This window comes from Actinia tenebrosa, unplaced genomic scaffold (genome assembly GCF_029948245.1).
Source record: "Actinia tenebrosa isolate PJP-AT-01 unplaced genomic scaffold, QUT_ActTen_1.0 PGA_scaffold0__85_contigs__length_37466705, whole genome shotgun sequence".
Taxonomy (NCBI): Eukaryota; Metazoa; Cnidaria; class Anthozoa; order Actiniaria; family Actiniidae; genus Actinia; species Actinia tenebrosa.
The window spans coordinates 664,502-683,711 of NW_028292569.1; the positions used below are offsets into that span (position 1 = coordinate 664,502).

Consider the following 19,210-nt stretch of genomic DNA (forward strand, 5'->3'; position numbering starts at 1 on the left):
GAACGTTTTTTGGATAGCATTTCGAAAGAAAATTCGTTGAATTTAACATATTTTTCATTTAATTATAATTGTTAATAGCAAATATGTGAATCATAGTTTTAGGGGGAAAATATCATTAGTTTTACTTTGTTAGAGTCCGAATCATTTCATTCGAAAGCGCGAGCTTTTTTCATTTATATCTATGGTTGTTTGAGGCTATTTTTTGATATTTTATTTTATTATTTCATTTATTTATTTCGGTTTTTTATTTGTTTAGGTTCCATTCCTTTCTCTGTCTCAAATGTCATTGTAACCAGCCAATCAGAATACGAATCGTAACTCAATGTGCAGTTGTCCAACAGCAGCAAAACACGAGCCAACTGGGCGAAGAAACGTCAATCTTATCTAGTAAAGCACAGATTTCTCTTCAAAATAACGCTACAACACCACGAATCGTCTGAAAAACCCTTATTCTACACCAGCAGGAAGAAATAAGGGATATTTATGCTATGAATTACGAACAGTTATTCGTTTTAACAACAGCAGCGTTGAGCGTGTTGGCGGCAGACTTCGCTTTAGCAAAGGACTATTATCAGATTCTTGGAGTACCAAGAAACGCTTCAGATAGACAGATTAAGAAAGCTTTCAGAAAAATGGCCGTTAAATACCATCCGGATAAAAATAAGAACAAAGATGCAGAGGAAAAATTTCGCGAAGTCGCTCAAGGTAAGTTAAACGTGTACCTAATTATGTGCAATGTTTGTATTTCCGCACTCAGTGACGAACTTATTTAATTGATTTTAAAGTCAAGATTTTTAAGAACTGTGTCTTTATCGTCTTTTTTTGTGTTTGGTAATACAAGATGGGGAAGAAAGGATAGTTTTAATAATTTTTTACGTCGGTGGCAACCATTAAAGTGCACCTTGTTTTGATAAATCGTGTCGTTTATCAGCTTGCGAATCTCGAATAAATTATTTTCACGATTTCGTTCTTTTTTCTGTCGAATCATTTTACTGTAGTGCTATGTAAATACCTAAAGTTGCTTCGAAATCCGGAAATTCTTTACTCGTACTTTAGTATTGAATATTTTCCAAGAACAGCTTTTAAAATTATTATTGACATTAATTCTTGTGACGTCAACTATTTCTTATGTCAGATTAATATAAACTTAATAAAAGCTTCTTTCGGTCTTTTTATTTATTTTTGAAGAAAGTAAGCAAATAATTTCTTGCTTTAACGATGATTCATCGAAAAGGAAAGGGAAAATTTTTCACCAGCTAATTTTAATCCTTATAAAAATGCTAATAATCCTAATCCTAATAAATATTGAAATTACAAGTATTGTTTGTTCAGATTACTTTCGTAACATTTATTGATTTACTTTTGCAAGCCCTCTAGTTACTCTGTTTATAGTGGAAATTTATTTTCAATATATCTTAATGTACTTTAAATTCTATGTATTTTTTATCGGATGACTAACTCCTAAAGTGATGAAAGAAAAAAATATTTGCTGGAGATTTCTTCTTAAATGGATATTATCCACAAGACAAGATAAAGATTCCAATTTATTATATAATTACCAATGAAATATCTATTTTTCTCTATTTCGAAAAATTGATATCTTCACGCGTGAAAATAACATGTTATTTTCACGTGTGAAAATAACACCATTGCGATGGCTATTCAAAAATACACGGAAAGAATTGCCTGAAAAAGCCAAAACATACTTCATTGATAATTATATACTAAACAGAATATTACATGGGCGCTTGGAGATACGAAATTTATCTTCTCGTGTTGAAAATCTCTCACTCGTTCGCTGCGCTCACTTGTGAGAGATCTTTTCAACACTCGAAGATAAATTTCGTATCTCCGCGCGCCCATGTAATATCCTCTATATATTTTTATTACATGAATTAATATTCCTTTAGCTAGGTAAGAAAAGTTCCTCAAAAAATGCACAAATATGAAGAGGGAATAGAGAAAAAATTATCAAAAAGCAGATGGACAGATATGAATTGGTCTGTTAATTAGTCTAAACAGAATTAGATTTTCAAATGATGTTTTGATCAGCTTTGTCAACTAACTAATATACAGTATACAAAAAAGAGTTCAATCGTGCATGTCTTTTTGTCATATTTTCATAGAACTTGTTTAAAAATGAGAAATTTTTGGTCTTACTGCTAGAAAAAAATTTTTGTTTTTATCCTGAAAAAGATAGTAAAATACATGACTCCAGCACTTTCTCACTGCCATCATGTGCACAGGTGATTTCTTAAGATGTCGTTCCATTTCTTTTTAGATCCATCACTGCTTAAGGTCCTTACACATGAATGGTTTTGCTCCTGGGTCTTGCTCCTGGAGTAAAGCTCCTTCATGTGTACCAACGATTTCATAGGTATAATCAATCCTTGAGAGCAGAATTTTCTCCCAGCAAAATGTTCCATTGTTATTAAACTGCTTAAATATCCAGGAGCAATGTCCAGGTTGCAAATTAAAAAACCCAAAAAAATTAAATCCATTTGACACCTTCAGGGCCCTTCAAAATGTTATTAGTCAAGTTTGCAGCTCCATAAATCCATTAATGAAAAAGGTTAACATATTATGTTTGAATTCACAGCATATGAAGTATTATCAGATGAAAACAAAAGAAGACAATATGATCAATTTGGAGAAGAAGGACTTAAGGGAAATGGTTTCGGAGGAGGCGGTGGCGGGGGATTCGACTTTGGTGACATTTTCGGTGACTTTAACTTCGGTGGTGGACACAAAACAAATGGAAATGGATTCAAGTTTTCTTTCGGTGGTTTTGATGATTTCTTTAATGACAATGAGGAGGAAGAAGATGAAGATTTTGGTGGAATGCACTTTGGTGGATTTGATTCTTTTTTCGGTGGTGGTGGTCATGCTAGACATCAGGAAAGACAAAATATGTTTGGAGAAGAGTTTCAAAGGACAGCAAGACGGTCAGAGTTCCATCAGTCTAGTGGAGGTAAGTAAGCACTTTATGATTATCCTTTGTTATCATGGAGAATAACACTGTAGACTTCTGACAATCAAACTAGAATCAACATGTATCTCATCATCATCATCATGTACATGTATCATCATGCATCATCATGCATCATCATCATGTATCATCACCATGTATCATCATCATGTATCATCATGCATCATCATGTATCATCACCATGTATCATCATGCATCATCATGTATCATCACCATGTATCATCATCATGTATCATCATGCATCATCATGTATCATGCATCATGTATCATCACCATGTATCATCATGTATCATCATGCATCATCATGTATCATTACCATGTATCATCATCATGTATCATCATGCATCATCATGTATCATCACCATGTATCATCATCATGTATCATCATGCATCATCATGTATCATCACCATGTATCATCATCATGTATCATCATGCATCATCATGTATCATCACCATGTATCATCATCATGTATCATCATGCATCATCATGTCTCATCATCATGTATCATCATCATGTATCATCATGCATCATGTATCATCACCATGTATCATCATCGTGTATCATCATCATGTATCATCATCATGTACCATCAACATGTACCATCATTATGTATCATATATCATCGTCATGTATCATCATCGTGTATCATCATCATGTATTATCATCATGTATCATCGTCATCATCATGTATTATCGTCATGTATCATCATCATCATCATCATGTATTATCATCATGCATCATGTCTCATCATCATGTATCATCATGCATCATCATGTATCATCACCATGTATCATCATCATGTATCATCATGCATCATGTATCATCACCATGTATCATCATCATGTATCATCATGCATCATCATGTATCATTACCATGTATCATCATCATGTATCATCATGCATCATCATGTCTCATCATCATGTATCATCATGCATCATGTATCATCACCATGTATCATCATCGTGTATCATCATCATGTATCATCATCAACATGTATCATCAACATGTACCATCATTATGTATCATATATCATCGTCATGTATCATCATCATCATCATCATCATGTATTATCATCATGTATCATCGTCATCATCATGTATTATCGTCATGTATCATCATCATCATCATCATGTATTATAATCATGTATCATCGTCATCATCATGTATCATCATCATGTATCATTGTCATCATGTATTATCATCATGTGTCATCATCAATATGTATCACCAACATCATCAGTATCACTTTGACTGTTTTATTGTTATTGATAACATTAATGAATTATTTTCTCTATTTAAGGTGGAGGAAGAAGTTGTACAACTGTAACAAGACGGGTCGGCAATATGGTCACAACCTTCACAGAATGTACATAGCAAATTCATAGATTTAAAGACTGATGGCTAACACACACAAAATGTTTTGGTGTCTGATCTGCTACTACTACACAGTATATAACTTTTTGCAGTTATACTAGACATACTATTTTTGATTTACATTGTTGGGAAAAATTTATCTTTTTTCTTGTGCCCAACTGCAATTTTCTATTTTTTGTTGCATTGTCAGCATGAGAGGAACTTACATTGTGTATCTTGGCTTGCAACAACAGCAGCCTACAAAAAATGTTGCAGAATGTTCAAGCGTTTGAAATTTTCTCTGGAATTGCATGCATTTTTTGATAAGCATGTTTAAGGCTGCAACTTTTTTCCTGCCACAAAATTCAAAATTCCATTGTTGGTGCAAGAAACATTGTAGCATGTATTGCATATCAGCAATACATGCAAAAAAAAAAAAACATTTTAATGCTTGCTATCAATTTTCCAGTCCTAATATGCTTTAATAACTATGCTAAACCTATGGCAGTGGTAGCTTAACTTGAATGACCCACAGCGTTAAGATTTTCATTTTGTGTGTGTTAGTCAAAATATTAATTATAAATCAACTGCTCTAAATGAGAAGAGTTGGTATCTCGATGATGTTATCTGAACAACTTTTGTATAATATTATGGTATAATTTAAAAAAACCCACATTTTCAAGTTGTTGTTTTTGACTTTATTGAACATGAATTTTTTATGCCGTTTTATTTATTTAAAAAAATCATGCAATGTGACTTTCCAGGTTTAAATATTCTACAAAAAGTCCATGTTATAATGCATGGAAGAGAAAGGAAAAGAAGAAGAGGCAAAGAGAGGAGAAAAAGAACGATAGAGAACACAGAGAGAAACAGAAAGAGGGAAATCATGAAAGCAAATGTTTTCATATCTACTCACATAGTTTAAAAACTTTCCTACACAACAAATGTACTGTACAGTGTAATAGAAGCTTTGTACCATTACATGATGGCAGCCATGACAGGAGGCAACGAACAAATAGCAGATTATTGATGCATGCAAATGAGACAAAAAGCATCGTATTGACCTGATAGCCTCACTTGTATGATTCTTAAACAAAATAATATCTTATTGTAGGCTCAACTGTAATCTGGTTTACATGAGAAAGAATTCAGTTTTCCAGGGAGAAAAAAATTATTGCTTTGCCTCCTGTCATGGCTGCCATCATGTGATGTTTCAAAGCCTTGGTCGACCCTCCGTCTATATATTTTAATGTTTTACTATTCTACTAAACTGACTCTTGAAGTTCTTCGAGATTTGGTAGCCAAAATGCCTGAAAAATACAGAAATAGAAAATGATTGTATGAATGGACCATAAACACTCTTCTTTTATGATCTCCCAATCATTGGAAATTCCAATCCCCTTCCTTGTGGAACTACACAATATACCCCACCCCCACCCCCTTGGAAATTCCAATCTCCATCTACTGGGGAGATTATGTAATTTATCTAGAATTACACAATAGAATAATCTAAAACTTACCATGTTGGTACAAGCACTAGCCAGCATCATATATTTTGGATTAAATGCCATACACTTGGTAGGACCTGGATGATTTCCATCCAGCGTTACCACCTTATGACCACTGTCTGATGCCCATATATGGATGCGGCCATCCTGAGATCCTAATGAAACAAGGTGGTCATTGTTATTTTTAAAAGCACAATTTTGATCGATAGAAGCTTGTTTAGTTTGGCAGTTGCAATACATCCTTTTCAGTGCATGAGGGATGTTCTGGCATGCTAATGCCCAGTCTGCAAAAATGGCAATGAAAAATAAGGAGTGAGAACATAAATTTTCAATGCCTGTTTCCCTCAACAGTCCCTTTCACAGTTCCCTGCACCATCTTGAAAGGTACACTAGCCGTTCCTTTGCATCGAAGCAAGATGAATGGTAAGCTTGCGATGATACGACCTTTTTCAACACATTGAACAAATTATTCACACGTCTCTATTATTGCAAGCTCACTGTTCATCTCGATTCAATACTATTTCTTTCTGGTCTGTTGTCATTGTCCTATGCTGTAGTATCAAGCTAACAAAAATTTGCTCTCACCTGAAAATACATACTGTGAATCTGGACTAAAGCATACATCCACAGGATTGGATTTTGAAAATGCATGTCCCTTTGGAAAAGATAAAATATATTCTTTTAATTCTATTAAACAGACTTTTAAAGAAGTTAAAAAGGATAAACAATACAAATAAAAAATGGGGAATACATGTAACTAAACATATTTCTAAACCTAAACAGCATGTGTGCTGATTTAATGAGCCATTATTTGCTCTGATTTTCAATCAATGCAATAATTTTCTTTTCGTGGATTTAATGAGGAAAACTTACAGAAAAAGCATGCAGTTGATTTCCTTGGAAGGCATCAATCAAGTAAATGATACCACAATTGGTAGCCACAAGAACCATCTTGCCGTCTGAACTGAACTTGATACTGGTCCACTCTGCAGCTGGATCTGTTTGAATATGGAAGGTGGAGAATGGCCCCTGAAAGGAATATGAAAAAATGATCAGACTCCTTGTGAAAATCATAAGATTTGTCAGTATCTTCATTTTTCTTCCTTTCTTTCTCCCTTCCTTTTCATCCTATCCCCTTTACTTTGTTTGCCTGTCTGCCTTCACTTCCTCTCTTCATCCCATCCATCCATCTCTCTATCAGACTATGAAAGTGATCATTTCATGAAAATCAAACTCTTTATTATGTAGAGAGAATAAGAGAAAAATATCCGGCTGCGTTACCAGCTGTGGTTGGTCCTTGTAGTGTAGTGGTTAACACATTGGACTAGAATACTGAAGACGTGGGTTGGATTCCTGCCAAGAGCATTTGATATTTTTCTCTTATTCTCTCTACTTCATTATACACACCGAACGCATAATTTATTACTACTATACTATCTTTATTATGTACTGTGGTCTAATCACAGCATAACCAAAGAGCAAAACCTGAGCTGCACTGAACATCCAGTCAAGATTAACCTTAAATTATTTGCTATTTTCATTTCTTTGAAAGCAGCCGTTACCATCAGTTACCTTGTCAAATGATCTCAGATCGTATAGTTTTATCATTTCACAATCAATTCCTGCAGCAAAGATCAGTCCTTCAGGATCAAACGCAGCTACAGGTCTTCCATTCACATGCATCAATCCCTATACGATCATTAATAAATCATTAGTAATGACGACAATAAATATTATAACAAAAGGTAAGCATTTATAAATAACAATTACAACGCTACCTGGCAGTTTGGTGATCTCAGGTCCCATATTCTAAGAGTCTTATCCAAAGATCCTGATAGAAAAGCATCTTCTATAGGTGACATATGAAGTGTTGTAACCCTGAAATATAATGATATTAAGTATTAATTAAGGATAGCTAGTGTGAACTTATTTCTTTCCCCTTGAAGTTTCTGTGATTTACTTTACCCTTGAAGTTTCTGTGATTCAATAAACATGGTTGGCTATTGCCATCAATGCACACTATACAGTAAGTGGTAGATAAGGTGCCAATTACGTGTTGGTAAGTAGTGCACCAACCACTTAACAGACATCTTACAGTAAGGTGCTGGTTGATTGCAATATCCAAGAGGGTCAATCTTTAATCTACTGATGTTTTGACTTTTAACATCAACAGGTATACATTTCTAGTCTTTTAAGGATAGAAATTAGCATGAGCAAAACCCTAGAAAACCTGCTAGATATTTGGAGTTGTTTATAAAAATTAGCCAGTAGTGCATTTGAGATCAGGCTAGTGCTTTAGGAATTTCTTTAACAAATACACCAATACCTTTTTGTATGTCCTGGAAAATATCTTAAATATTTGTTATCATGAAGAGATAGGTATCGAATAGTGTCTGGAACAAAAAAAATAAAGTACATGTTATACTAATAAACATTAATAAATAATAATAACAAATAAGCACCACTACTAATGGTCTCATTGTTCCCATTCAATTTTGGACATTTTTGGTACAGGACTAAAAATAATGGCCCGTCATCATACAATGTCCTGTCACAATTATTGGAACTTAATTTTCCAGTCAAATCTTTGCCTTGTCAGTCATTTTGACAAGTGATGTTGAGCTAGAAACAAGGTATGACAGAGCTAAAACTAATTTGGCAGATCAATATAACTGGCAACTGACCAGCTGTTGTTTTTAGCCCTGTTTGTATCTTCAACAACAGAAATCTTTCCACAAGCGCTTGACCAAACCATAACACAACGACAAAGCTGCTATACTGCAAACCCTGCCAATACCCCTGAACCATGATGGGCAAAACCGCTGGCTGATTGGACTCGGTTTTAACTTTGGCTAAATTACATTCAGGTTCAAATCATTAAAGATTTGATGACAGCATTTGCTCCTTATTGGCTTCCAGTCATTCATGATCAATGACAATTGTGCAACTGGGGGGAGGGGGTAAGGAAATTTTTTTACTTCTCAATATTAATTTGATCACTAACTCTTACTTCTATACACTTATATTTGGGGTGGGGAGGGTTTGAAGAAAATTCACTATTCATTACTGAATGGGACTCGTGGAATACCTACCATCAACTTTAGTTGAAGTGTGTATCACTGTGTTCGGTGCATGTGTGAACTGGATGTTTGAAACACCATATTTCTTACTGTAGATTGTTTTCTTGGGTCTGGAATACAAAGATACATTGCATGTTTTTTCTTCTGTTGACATCTGCTCAAGATGTACGATAGGTTAGACCTTCCATATAAAACTTTTCCATTTTAAGCTTAAATAAGCTTACATGAACAAAATATTGTTAGCACTGTCACAACACTGTCACACACATTCCAGACAGATATTGTTCACTGATGTCAATATACGTACTGAAAATACATAAACAGTATCTCATATTCACCATAAGTAATACTAGGAACAGTAGTATAGGAGTATAAGTGTTAGTTTATAAGTTTTTCCCCCGAGGTTTCAAACACTCACTTGCCATCGACAGTATCGTAAATGACGATAGAATCATCGTTACTACTCGTGATCAGACTTTCGCCGTTAGCAGAGAAGGACATATAGTTGACATAATCACTGTTTTCTCTGAAAACCTTGGCCACCTGAAAGGCTCGTAGCACGCTATCTTGAAGTTTCATTTCTGTGTTTCTCATTGTCTTCACGAATCCGCCATCTTGGATTTACGACCAGACTCCCCCGACTTATGATTCCACACAGGAACCCCAATGTCAGTTTAAGGAAAGATCTAGCCTGCGTCACATCCGGAATTTGTGACGCAGCCTAGGAAAGATCTTGTGTCCTGAATTTCTACGAATTTTATTATTTTTTGGATAATCTCGCTCAAAACCAATTGGCTTTCTTAAAACAGCAAAATTTTGACAATACTTTCGACAAAATAAACCTGAAAGAAGCTCGGTGGAGCAATAACGTTAGCCTAACACTCCCCCCCCCCCCCCCCCCCCCATGTTAAAAACACACCCTCGCTCACGATTGATAGTAATTTGCACAAGCAGATTTAGGGAATACTAATAACCAAAATTATTTATCTATTTAGACCTAAAATATAATTTAGGAAGCAAAAGAAAAAGAAATTTTCAATTTTGTCGAAAAAAATACAGTACTGTACTAATTTTGGCTCCTTGAATAATTATATTCCGCGCGTGCGGTAAGAGCTTGTTTACATTATCCCCAGCAGCTAGGGATAATAAGTTACAAGATAATATAAAACACCAAAACTTACCACTTAAGCAAAAATAAGACTATGCTATACAAAAACTAAGAAAACGATAAGTCAAAAGATAAAAATCAATAATAAAATCAATGTTATTTTATTGAAAAAAGTATCACAAGTACAACAGAGATCTTTTCAGGGATCGAGTTGCGAATTATTATCAGTATCGTGATTCATATCACAAAGCAGAGGCTCGAAGGGTGTTTTCCATCGCTCCTCAATATTGTGTACAAAAAATATCATTGAAAACTGATTTAAATTTTAAGTTTTTTTTGTTGATTATAAATGGTATTACGAAAAAGTACAGATTACGAATCCTTGTTTTACCAGCCACTCTTGCCCTCGACCATATGAACGGCTACGCCGAGAGGTAGTTTTACTCCACGCATCAATAACTCTGTAATCTGGCTCATGGCGTCGATACAAGCTTCAAATGGCGACAAACAAACGTACCATCCTGCACAGAAGAACCCAATGGGCCAGGCAAGCAACAAAAGCACTATAAACCAGATGATAGCCCACAGAACATTCATGGTATTGGTTCACTAAGGCCACGTCGCAAATAAGATACGATTATCTTTCTCGTCGTCCTGAAACACGCCAAAAACATTACTTATTCTGTACTGGAGAAACAGCGCAAAGGTATGTTAAGCTCTTACAAACCTTGTTAATCTTCTTTTACAGCTAGAAGCGTTGATAATTGGAACGGTATACGCAGAAGAACACAACTCCGGAATATGAAGAACTGATCTATAATTTATGCGAAATTGTAACTTTTTCGTTTACTGAATTAATCATTAACCATTATTTCATAATATATCGTCTTTCTAAAATACCGTGTTAGTAAATAAGCCCGAGGCCCATAATCACATTCGTACATGACAAGGTCAAACCAGGTTCTAAAACAAACTGTTTTACGCTTTATTGAAAGTTTTTAAAGGGCTTCTATTCTTTTTGACGTTTGGCCACGTAGAGGTTGGCCTCTATTTAGGCCAACCTAAATGATTTTGTGAACCAACACCTGTTTCTTATCCGGTTTCGTATTGTTTTGATGTTCGACGGCTATTAGTTAGCAAGGAAAAAACAAACACTAGTAATAACTAGAAATTTTCATGGAATTCTTAGGTTCTGTGGGCTGACAAAATAGGTCATTTTTAATGAGGGTTTTTTGACCTTTCAGTTCAGTCAAGTCTACTTTTTATGAACTGTACAGTGGCGATGCAATCTAAGAATCAAATTCTCGTTGGAATTTAAACTACGAATATTAGTAATAAATCTGTTAATGATTTTTACGGCTATTTATTTTAGACATGACAGTTTTATTTGATTCCGTACGCGACTAAGTGGACGACACACACAAAGGGTTTGAATCCGAAAACTTGCAAACTCAATGGGATAGGACAGATATACGGCGAAGGACTAGCGTCCGAAACGTCAGTACGTTTTTTCATCTTTTCACGGTTATAATTTACCTTTTCATCATTACTGTTACTAAGACTTACGAGAAGCTTAGCATCTATGAAACCTAATTTAACTAGAAGTTTTTTTAAGATATTTCGGACGATATCCGGCGTCCATCATCAGTTCAATGACTCTCTATAAGTGTATTACAGTGAATACTAGAAAGCCCTAGGGACTAATACGTATTACAATGAAGTACTGTAAATCCTAGGGGCTAATATGCGTACATAGGTTTTATTCAATTTAATAGTTTTAGAGCGACAGATTGTCCTTGTTCGTTTAAGTCTGCTTCGGCTTGTTCATAACTTATCTTTGCCTTCATACAAGTTGGACTCAATAAGTTCGCAATCAAGTCGTCCAGTTTGAAAATAAAATTAAACTGTATTTATCGGCTAATCACCACCGCAAGTAGAGCAGTGGTGCAGCTCAACAGGGGTTGAACTGAAAGCAGCTTAGGGTGGGGCAGCTGCTATACAGTTCAAGCATAATGACCCCCGGAGCACAGCTTTTACAAGTTCAAATTTTATTTCGGGTGAATGTCATTTATTTTTGAGTGAGGAGAGAAGAAGAATGAGAAGGAGGATGAAGAAAGAAACGTACTAGCACAACAATGGACACAAGCAAAAGTTAGTACTAAGGATAAAGTAACATTCATTAAAATGTACAGTTGAGTTTGGCAAAGCATTTTGGACATTTTCTGTTACACATACAGCTTTATTAAACATTCTTAATATGTTGTTTTTAAAAACTGCTAAGTTTCTTTCAGTCCTCATGTATGTCTTTATATAAAAAAGGGGCATCTAAAAATATGAATTCACATTGCATAGGTTTATTTTATAGAGCTATACATTTCAAAAGGGATAATAAATCTTCTTCAGTATTTGACACAGTTTAGCAAGCATTTAAACATAGCAATAGTAAGCTGTTCCATGCTGGTAATAAGGCTGAGGCTGTGCACCGGGCTGAAACAAAAAATATTTTGATTAATTATTTTAATATATCCCAGAGTAAACCAATGGAGACAAGGGGTGTTGTGCCAAGGTGTGTTCTTGTGTCTTGAGGGTAAAATAAGGGTGTGACTGAGAAGTGTCTTCTATTTAGGGTTCAAAGCTCTAAGGGCTGAATTTTGAGGGCAAAAGACTGTGTGCTGCGATATCATCCTTTCCTTCTTTAATAAACTAATAATAAGCAGTCAGGGATCACTTACAGCCATATAGTTGTAGCTGTAATAGTTTGGTGTCTTTGGCATGATGCAAGTGCTGTACTGAGACCACATTTGCTAAAAGAAAATACAGAACAGCAAAAGAACATTAGCACTGAATTATACTCTAAAGTCTGGTTCACACGAGCTGGAATCCAAGTCATAAGCAACGTCCACAGACTCAGTATTTCATTCATCACCAAAATGGAAATAAAGACAAGCTCTGTTAATTAAGGTGCAGACACACGGTGCACCATTGCAAGCAACAAATTTGAATCGGGGTGACACACATTGCAACAAAATCTTGCAGCATCGCTTGTGTCAGTCTGCTATGCTAAGCGGTTGTAAATTTGGTACAAGCTGATTGGCTGGAATTTTCAAAATGTTAAAGGCAATGTTGCAGCCATGTTCACACGATGAAATTTGTTGTGTGCAATGTTGCAAGAGTGGAGCGTGATTCAACTTCAAATTCGTTGCATGCAATGTTGCGTGCAATGTTGCACCATGTGTACGTACCTTTAATGAGCAGTACACTACTGAGTCTGCAAATGTTGCAGATTTAAGGGAATCAAAGGCAGGGTAGCTTAATAGACTCGCCTCACACCTCTGGGGTGTAAGGTTTGATTTTCAGATTCAACATCACATTTGAGTTGAGTTTGTTAGGTTTCACACTTGATTCAAGGGTTTTTCTCATGGTTTTCAAAATGCTAAATTCCAATTTGATCTATGACTATTAGCTGTGCCCTGACTTTGATCAGTCCAGGGGCTGTTGCAGACTGCTTTAAGGTCTCCCACCTCCACAGGACCACACACCTTTGCACTCGTCAGTACCCTCAGCTGTTTAAATGCAAACTTAGATAGTATTCTATGCAAAAAGTGCCATCATTACCGGTGTGGTAGAGGTCTGTTGTACAGGTACTGTATCTAATGGCACAAGTATCCATTGTACTCCTTGCGCTAATGATAGAAAGAAGAAGAAAATGACTATTGACATATTTATTTTCTAGATTGATTCCTGACATCCAGGAAACACTACAAGAAAGGAAAAATGAACATTTAAGGTAAGATATCATAGAGAGTAATACAACAGCAAAAATTTCGATCAATGCCTAGACATACCATCTGTAGTTGACAAAACTGGTTCAGGCTCGTCAAACTGCCCACTACCCTATGTTAAAGAAAAAGACCTTTAAACTACTGTGAAAAAGGGGTTCACATAATGTACAGAAAACTGAACAAAACGTTCTTACCTTTCTTCGCACTGCTTCTCGCAACCGTAATTTTCGTCCGCGGAAATCTACCATGCCCTGACCATGAAAAGTGATTAAAGAACTCATTAATAATTCATGAAGGAAACACAATAGAAATCATGACCGTGAAGGAGGTTTTATATCTCATATAGATTCGTCTTCCTTTGCATAAACTTTAACTTGGATTTTCTCTATCAAACTTGGTTCATTTCGTAAAGAATGCGGTACAATATGAGAACACTACGTACACGCTACTTACCATTTTCAAGAGCGTATCTCTCACTTCTTTGTTTTCGTAAGTAACAAATCCATATCTATAGAAAGAACAAACTTTAATTTCAATAGGAAACAGAAATCTTTGAAGCTCTTGAGGCGAATCAATGCGACAAGCGTCTTGTTTAAAAGATTGACCTAAAAACAATTAGTTATAACAACAAACTGATCTAACGTTTATAGTATGATACATATAGAAGCTAGGAAATTGTCCAACCCTTTATTTAGTCCTGTACGCTTGTCGCACACTATTCGAACATCCACCACTGATCCATAGTCCGAAAAAAAATTCTCCAATTCAAGCTCCGTAGTCTGAAAAAGAAGAGAGTTCTTACAATCTTAGGACAACGCGTCATTTTATTACTAATACATTACATCTTTTAAGTATGTAATGTATTAGTAGTAAAAAGATCATGATCAGTCAATTGTTTTGGCGCGAACTATAATTGACGACGTTTGCGCTTTTTAGGAAGAATGAACGGTCCTTCATGAACTGAAAACAGTGTATCATTAACTTTCTTTATACTAATCTAAAATGGTTAAGAAAACGATGCATATAATTGAGAACATTTTGAATGCATTTCCACTTAGTATATTAAAATTTCATAGCTTATTTCATTCTGTTTGTTCCAGTAGTCAATCAATTTAGGCGCCGGTCAGTCGCGCGGCGAGTCTTCAGGACGACTCATCGCGATACGGGTCTCAACTGTAAAAGCTTTTTGACAAAGTTCTAAAGTCAATAAACAAATTCAACAATTCCTGCACTACAGTTCCACGGGATTTGGCTTAAATGCAATAGTAGTAAAGAACTAAAATGGTACAAGATGTAGTTTCAAGGTATTTTTTGATGTTCGCCATTACCGCATGGTTGGAAGCCGGAAAGCATGATAGCAAGCATTACTCTTGTTTACTGAAGTTAAAAGTGTTCTAAATTCGACCCAATTTGCTTACCCCCCTTGCCAAACCACCAACAAAGACTCTTGTGGGATGAATCCTTGTTCCATTCTACAATCGCAAGAGAAAAACATTAGATTCTTTCATTAATGTTCAATAAAAGCATTACCCCAATGCGCTGTGTTCTGACATCGGGTTGGGACCACGCAAACTTGGCATTAGTTTTTCAACCTCCTAGGTAATAAATACTTTAGAAGCATTAAAAATCCTTTAGTTATAAAAGGCAGAATCAAAGATCGGTTCACAAAAACTAAAGTTTCGTACTAAGTTTGTACAAGTAGTAGTAATTAAGCTTCTGTCATGTTGCGCAATGTATCTAGATTGTTATGACTACTATATTATTTCTTACTTGTTTTAGTACATAGAGATTTTTATAGTCCAACTACCTAAATCGATCTAGTATATTCACATGTAAAAGTTGTGATCAATCACTGTGCATTGCAATGCACGTGATTGTGATTTCAATGCTTAGTAGTATAGTTGAACATATCCAAAACTTTACTATAAACAAAGTTAACTTATAATAATTTGCTCAAAGAAGCTCAAAGATTGTTCAGTTCAAAGCGCGCTATATCGATTAGTAGCAAAGTTTGTCCAAAATGAAGAAATCTTGTACTAGCACTACCACGGATTTATATTTACGCTCATTCTTGTTCAATGGACGGTTTATATAGACATGAATTCATTCATTTTGTCCATAAGCAGCTCTATTTTTTACTATTTCAAAATTTTACAATTCCTACCTCGCCATGTGAAAGAGTTTGTATGATTCCTAGCTCTGAATCCATCGTTTAGCCGTTGTAAAATGTGAATAAAAGAGATCAACTCCTACTATAAACGATGCTAGTCTACTTCGATGACCGAATGTACAAAGTGCGCCCAGACAGCATGACTCGTCCCAAATGCATTCCTCAATATGGTTACGGACTGCTGTCAGTTAAACCCCTAGGGAACTGGGGGGGGGAGGGGGGTTTTTTCACTAATTTTAACACGACCAAAGATTTTTATGGAATAACTTCTTTTTTATATATTTAAACCTCATAAACCTATGCATTTTTGGAAAGGTAAGATAATTTACTTTCAATTTTTACATAGAGATACTACATAAGACACAAAGAAAAAATATGAAAAATCTGTAAATTATTAGGAAAAGTGAAAAATTGTCAACAACTGGATTTCTCAAGTCATAGCTCACCAAAATATTTCTGAAATGTGACAGCAAATCACTTTATACATCACAATACTTTTGGATAAAATTTATAATTGAATAGGTTAATTTCATAGAATGACTGCAAATATTTTGATGATTGAAAATATTTTGACGATGACAGAAACTAACATTGGAAATACTAATTGTTGCAAACATTAGTGTCAGAATAAAGTTAGTTTATTCTTATCTGGATCTTCTTTGTGGTGGCCTTCCTGGTCCAGCTCTTGGTCTGCCATTCACATCTTTTATTCTCTTGGCACCTTCTCTTGAGGGATCATCAAAAAGGTATTCTTGTAAAGTGTGATACCTTTGGAAACATGGTGCTGCACACATATAGACATGACAGATTCCACACTCAAACTTTGTAAGCACACGGTGAGTATGTACTTTATATTCTCTGCGGACATCAGTTTCAACAGGATGATGAAACAACGAATGATTGAAGCGCATGTCTGCTAGCAATCTATTCCTGGATGGTGTGGCAACTTGTCGTCGAAAGGTATTTCCACCAATAAGCTCTAGGATTAGCTTCTCTTTAAATTGACTCAGGGTGTTTTGCTGTTGGGTGGATATCTTGAAAAGGATGTGGGCATTCAAAACAGCAACTTCCAACATGTGAAAGAAGATTTTATAGTACCAGATATTCCCCTTCATCAGCCTGGAACAGGTTGCAATTTTCTGGTCTCCTAAGTCAACACCACCCATGTGGTTGTTGTACATTTTGATTAGCTTCGGCTGTGGAAAGTCCTTTTTTTCCCACTTCCCTTGCAATCTAACTTTCCTTTGGACTTGACTAAGGTCTGGACCTTCTGGAAGGGTTGACAATAGATGTACCAGCTTCTTGTCTTTCCATGTCACACAGATAAGATTGCCGCATTGTCTAAAAAGAGAGTCCCCCCTTGCCATTCTCTTTATGTGCTCGATCTTTGCATTGACAATGTCTTGAGGCAAATATTTCCTATTACCTCTTACTGTCCCACAAGCAAGAATGCCTTTCTTCTCCAGTTTCAAAAACAATGGAACATTGGTGTACCAGTTGTCAACATACAAGCGGTAGCCTTTGTTAGTGTATGGTTCGACAAGATTCATAACCACTCAGGAAGCTAGATCTTTGCTTGCTGCTGGGCCTTCTTTTCCAGTATAAATGATTATGTTGAGGACATAGCCATTTGAAGAGTCTGCAATAACAAACCCCTTCAGCCCAAATCTACTTCTCTTTAGGGGCAAAAACTGTCTAAACTGAACTCGACCTTTGAACTTTATCAAGGTCTCATCCAGGGACAGATTTTGTGATGGAGCATACACATCAGTAAATCTTGGGAGAAGAATGTTCAGTAGTGGTCTTATCTTCCACAATTTATCCCTGTTTACATCATCAGGATCTGCATTTTCATCGTTTACAAAATGCAGGAATCTCAGTATTTGGAGATAGCGGTCTCTACTCATAGTATTATTGAAGAGTGGAGTGTCAGTGACAGTATTCATAGACCAGTAACTCTTCAAGTTAATTTTTTTGACCAAACCCATAGCTAAAGTTAGGCCTAACCATGCTTTCAACTCTGGGACACTTAAATCCTGAAGATTGCCTGATAAATCGTCCCCCAAGTTCCGTTTTTGCCTCTCAAATCTCATGGTTTCATTCACAATGAGTTGGTAAACATCATCAGTGAAAAGTTGCTCGAAGAAATTGATGCAGCTTGAATTATTTTCAGGCATTTCAACTTTGAGACCAACCTCCTCATTGAAATCTATGTTTCTTGGGACTTGTATATTAGAAGACCATTTTAACTTTGTGTAGTCTTCCTCACCGCTATTGTCAGTGTCCCCTTCTTCATCTTCATCGTCATCTTCTTCGCTTGAGTACTCAGAGTCACTACTATCAACATCAGAGGGAGCTTCGTTGTCAGAATCGACATGGACTGCACGGTTGATAGTGATAAAGGCTAGAGGTATGTCATCTTCGTCGATAAAAGTTAATTCTGGCGAACGGGTTGCCGCCATTTCAGCGTTTTCGACCAGAAGAATTCTTCAATATCATGTGGCGACGCCAAATTTAAAAGGCCAGTGTAATTTGAGCGAGTAAACTACAAAAAAATTCGGTAAAAATCGAGAATTTATGCTTCGAACGAGCTGTTTTCAAAAAATGGAGCCTCTTTATACTAGTCAGCGGTTTACCATCATATTCTGACCATTCCTTCACGATCTAAGTATAAATAGACACGAAATTGGTATGACATAATTTTCCACACATATATGTGTGGTTCGTCCCCTAGGGGTTTTAAACGAGAGAGCAACATGACAAGAGGTTTTCAACTCTTTGTTTTATCATCTTCATTAAATTGTCTCCAATTAGTAGTATTTTAAACTTATGTCGAACTTTTAGAAGTGAACTATGGTTTTCAACATCTCTTTTTTGAGGTAAATAGCGTCCGATGCTTTTTTCGCGCGCAAATCTATCATAACGATCCCAAAGTAGGCGGGGGGAGGCTAGGAGGATATTCCTACTCATGCCACTTATTGTGCCAATGTTTTCAAGTTTCCTTTTGGTGTTCATTTGAGGATGGTGGTCTAACTGACCCAACTGTTTAAATAAGAATACTACACATGATTCGCGTTTCGAGTCCTATTCAAAGAGACCTTTTGATGCAGTGCTATGCAGTGATAGTCTGCCACGACTATGAGAGCCAGCCTGTCGCTTCCCCTCCCACCAGCCCTCACACCTTGATAGGTATGCATGCCGACAAAGGCTAACAAA

At 35.9% G+C, this 19,210-nt stretch overlaps 3 protein-coding genes and 1 long non-coding RNA gene across 5 annotated transcripts; 1 reads left to right on the top strand and 3 right to left on the bottom strand.

The window, feature by feature from the left end:
* The first annotated feature begins 316 nt into the window (after positions 1-316).
* On the top strand, positions 317-5,028 carry LOC116305151 (dnaJ homolog subfamily B member 9). The gene is made up of 3 exons (XM_031714995.2): positions 317-705; positions 2,600-2,971; positions 4,294-5,028. Exons 1-3 carry the CDS (start codon positions 489-491, stop codon positions 4,365-4,367), a joined length of 663 nt encoding a protein of 220 aa, XP_031570855.1. The 5' UTR covers positions 317-488; the 3' UTR covers positions 4,368-5,028.
* Positions 4,236-9,585, bottom strand: LOC116305150 (WD repeat-containing protein 82). Its single transcript, XM_031714994.2, has 9 exons — positions 9,353-9,585; positions 8,947-9,044; positions 8,181-8,247; positions 7,633-7,732; positions 7,427-7,543; positions 6,728-6,883; positions 6,440-6,509; positions 5,867-6,009; positions 4,236-5,656 (listed from the first exon to the last, which is right to left on the bottom strand). The coding sequence occupies exons 1-9, from the start codon at positions 9,526-9,528 to the stop codon at positions 5,612-5,614; spliced, it is 972 nt and encodes a 323-aa protein (XP_031570854.1). The 5' UTR covers positions 9,529-9,585; the 3' UTR covers positions 4,236-5,611.
* A 602-nt stretch (positions 9,586-10,187) lies between these two features.
* On the bottom strand, positions 10,188-10,997 carry LOC148913148 (uncharacterized). The gene is made up of 2 exons (XR_016119081.1): positions 10,770-10,997; positions 10,188-10,696 (listed from the first exon to the last, which is right to left on the bottom strand). It is a non-coding gene; the product is annotated as an uncharacterized LOC148913148 (long non-coding RNA).
* Positions 10,998-12,260: 1,263 nt separating this feature from the next.
* On the bottom strand, positions 12,261-17,544 carry LOC116305164 (uncharacterized). Of its 2 annotated transcripts, XM_089026119.1 has the most exons (8): positions 15,243-16,632; positions 14,509-14,603; positions 14,278-14,332; positions 14,019-14,075; positions 13,888-13,936; positions 13,658-13,725; positions 12,775-12,846; positions 12,261-12,529 (listed from the first exon to the last, which is right to left on the bottom strand). In XM_089026119.1, exons 3-8 carry the CDS (start codon positions 14,278-14,280, stop codon positions 12,470-12,472), a joined length of 309 nt encoding a protein of 102 aa, XP_088882245.1. In that variant the 5' UTR covers positions 14,281-14,332; positions 14,509-14,603; positions 15,243-16,632; the 3' UTR covers positions 12,261-12,469. The 2 variants fall into 2 exon arrangements, 1 of the variants encoding a protein (XP_088882245.1); XR_016119080.1 differs by lacking the exons at positions 12,261-12,529; positions 12,775-12,846; positions 13,658-13,725; positions 13,888-13,936; positions 14,019-14,075 and having other exon boundaries at positions 14,277-14,332; positions 15,243-17,544.
* Positions 17,545-19,210: the final 1,666 nt, after the last annotated feature.

Bases quoted from the DNA above. Each gene is read 5' to 3' on its own strand.
- LOC116305151 (XM_031714995.2), top strand. From the start codon at position 489: ATGAATTACGAACAGTTATTCGTTTTAACAACAGCAGCGTTGAGCGTG. The intron at 706-2,599 runs GTAAGTTAAACG...TTGAATTCACAG, and splicing joins ATTTCGCGAAGTCGCTCAAG to CATATGAAGTATTATCAGAT. The intron at 2,972-4,293 runs GTAAGTAAGCAC...TCTCTATTTAAG, and splicing joins GTTCCATCAGTCTAGTGGAG to GTGGAGGAAGAAGTTGTACA.
- LOC116305150 (XM_031714994.2), bottom strand. From the start codon at position 9,528: ATGAGAAACACAGAAATGAAACTTCAAGATAGCGTGCTACGAGCCTTT. The intron at 6,884-7,426 runs GTAACTGATGGT...TATTCCTTTCAG, and splicing joins ATCTGAGATCATTTGACAAG to GGGCCATTCTCCACCTTCCA. The intron at 6,010-6,439 runs GTGAGAGCAAAT...TTGTTTCATTAG, and splicing joins TTCACAGTATGTATTTTCAG to GATCTCAGGATGGCCGCATC.
- LOC116305164 (XM_089026119.1), bottom strand. The intron at 13,937-14,018 runs GTAAGAACGTTT...TCTTTAACATAG, and splicing joins GAGAAGCAGTGCGAAGAAAG to GGTAGTGGGCAGTTTGACGA. The intron at 12,847-13,657 runs GTAATGATGGCA...ATTTTCTTTTAG, and splicing joins AACAGACCTCTACCACACCG to CAAATGTGGTCTCAGTACAG.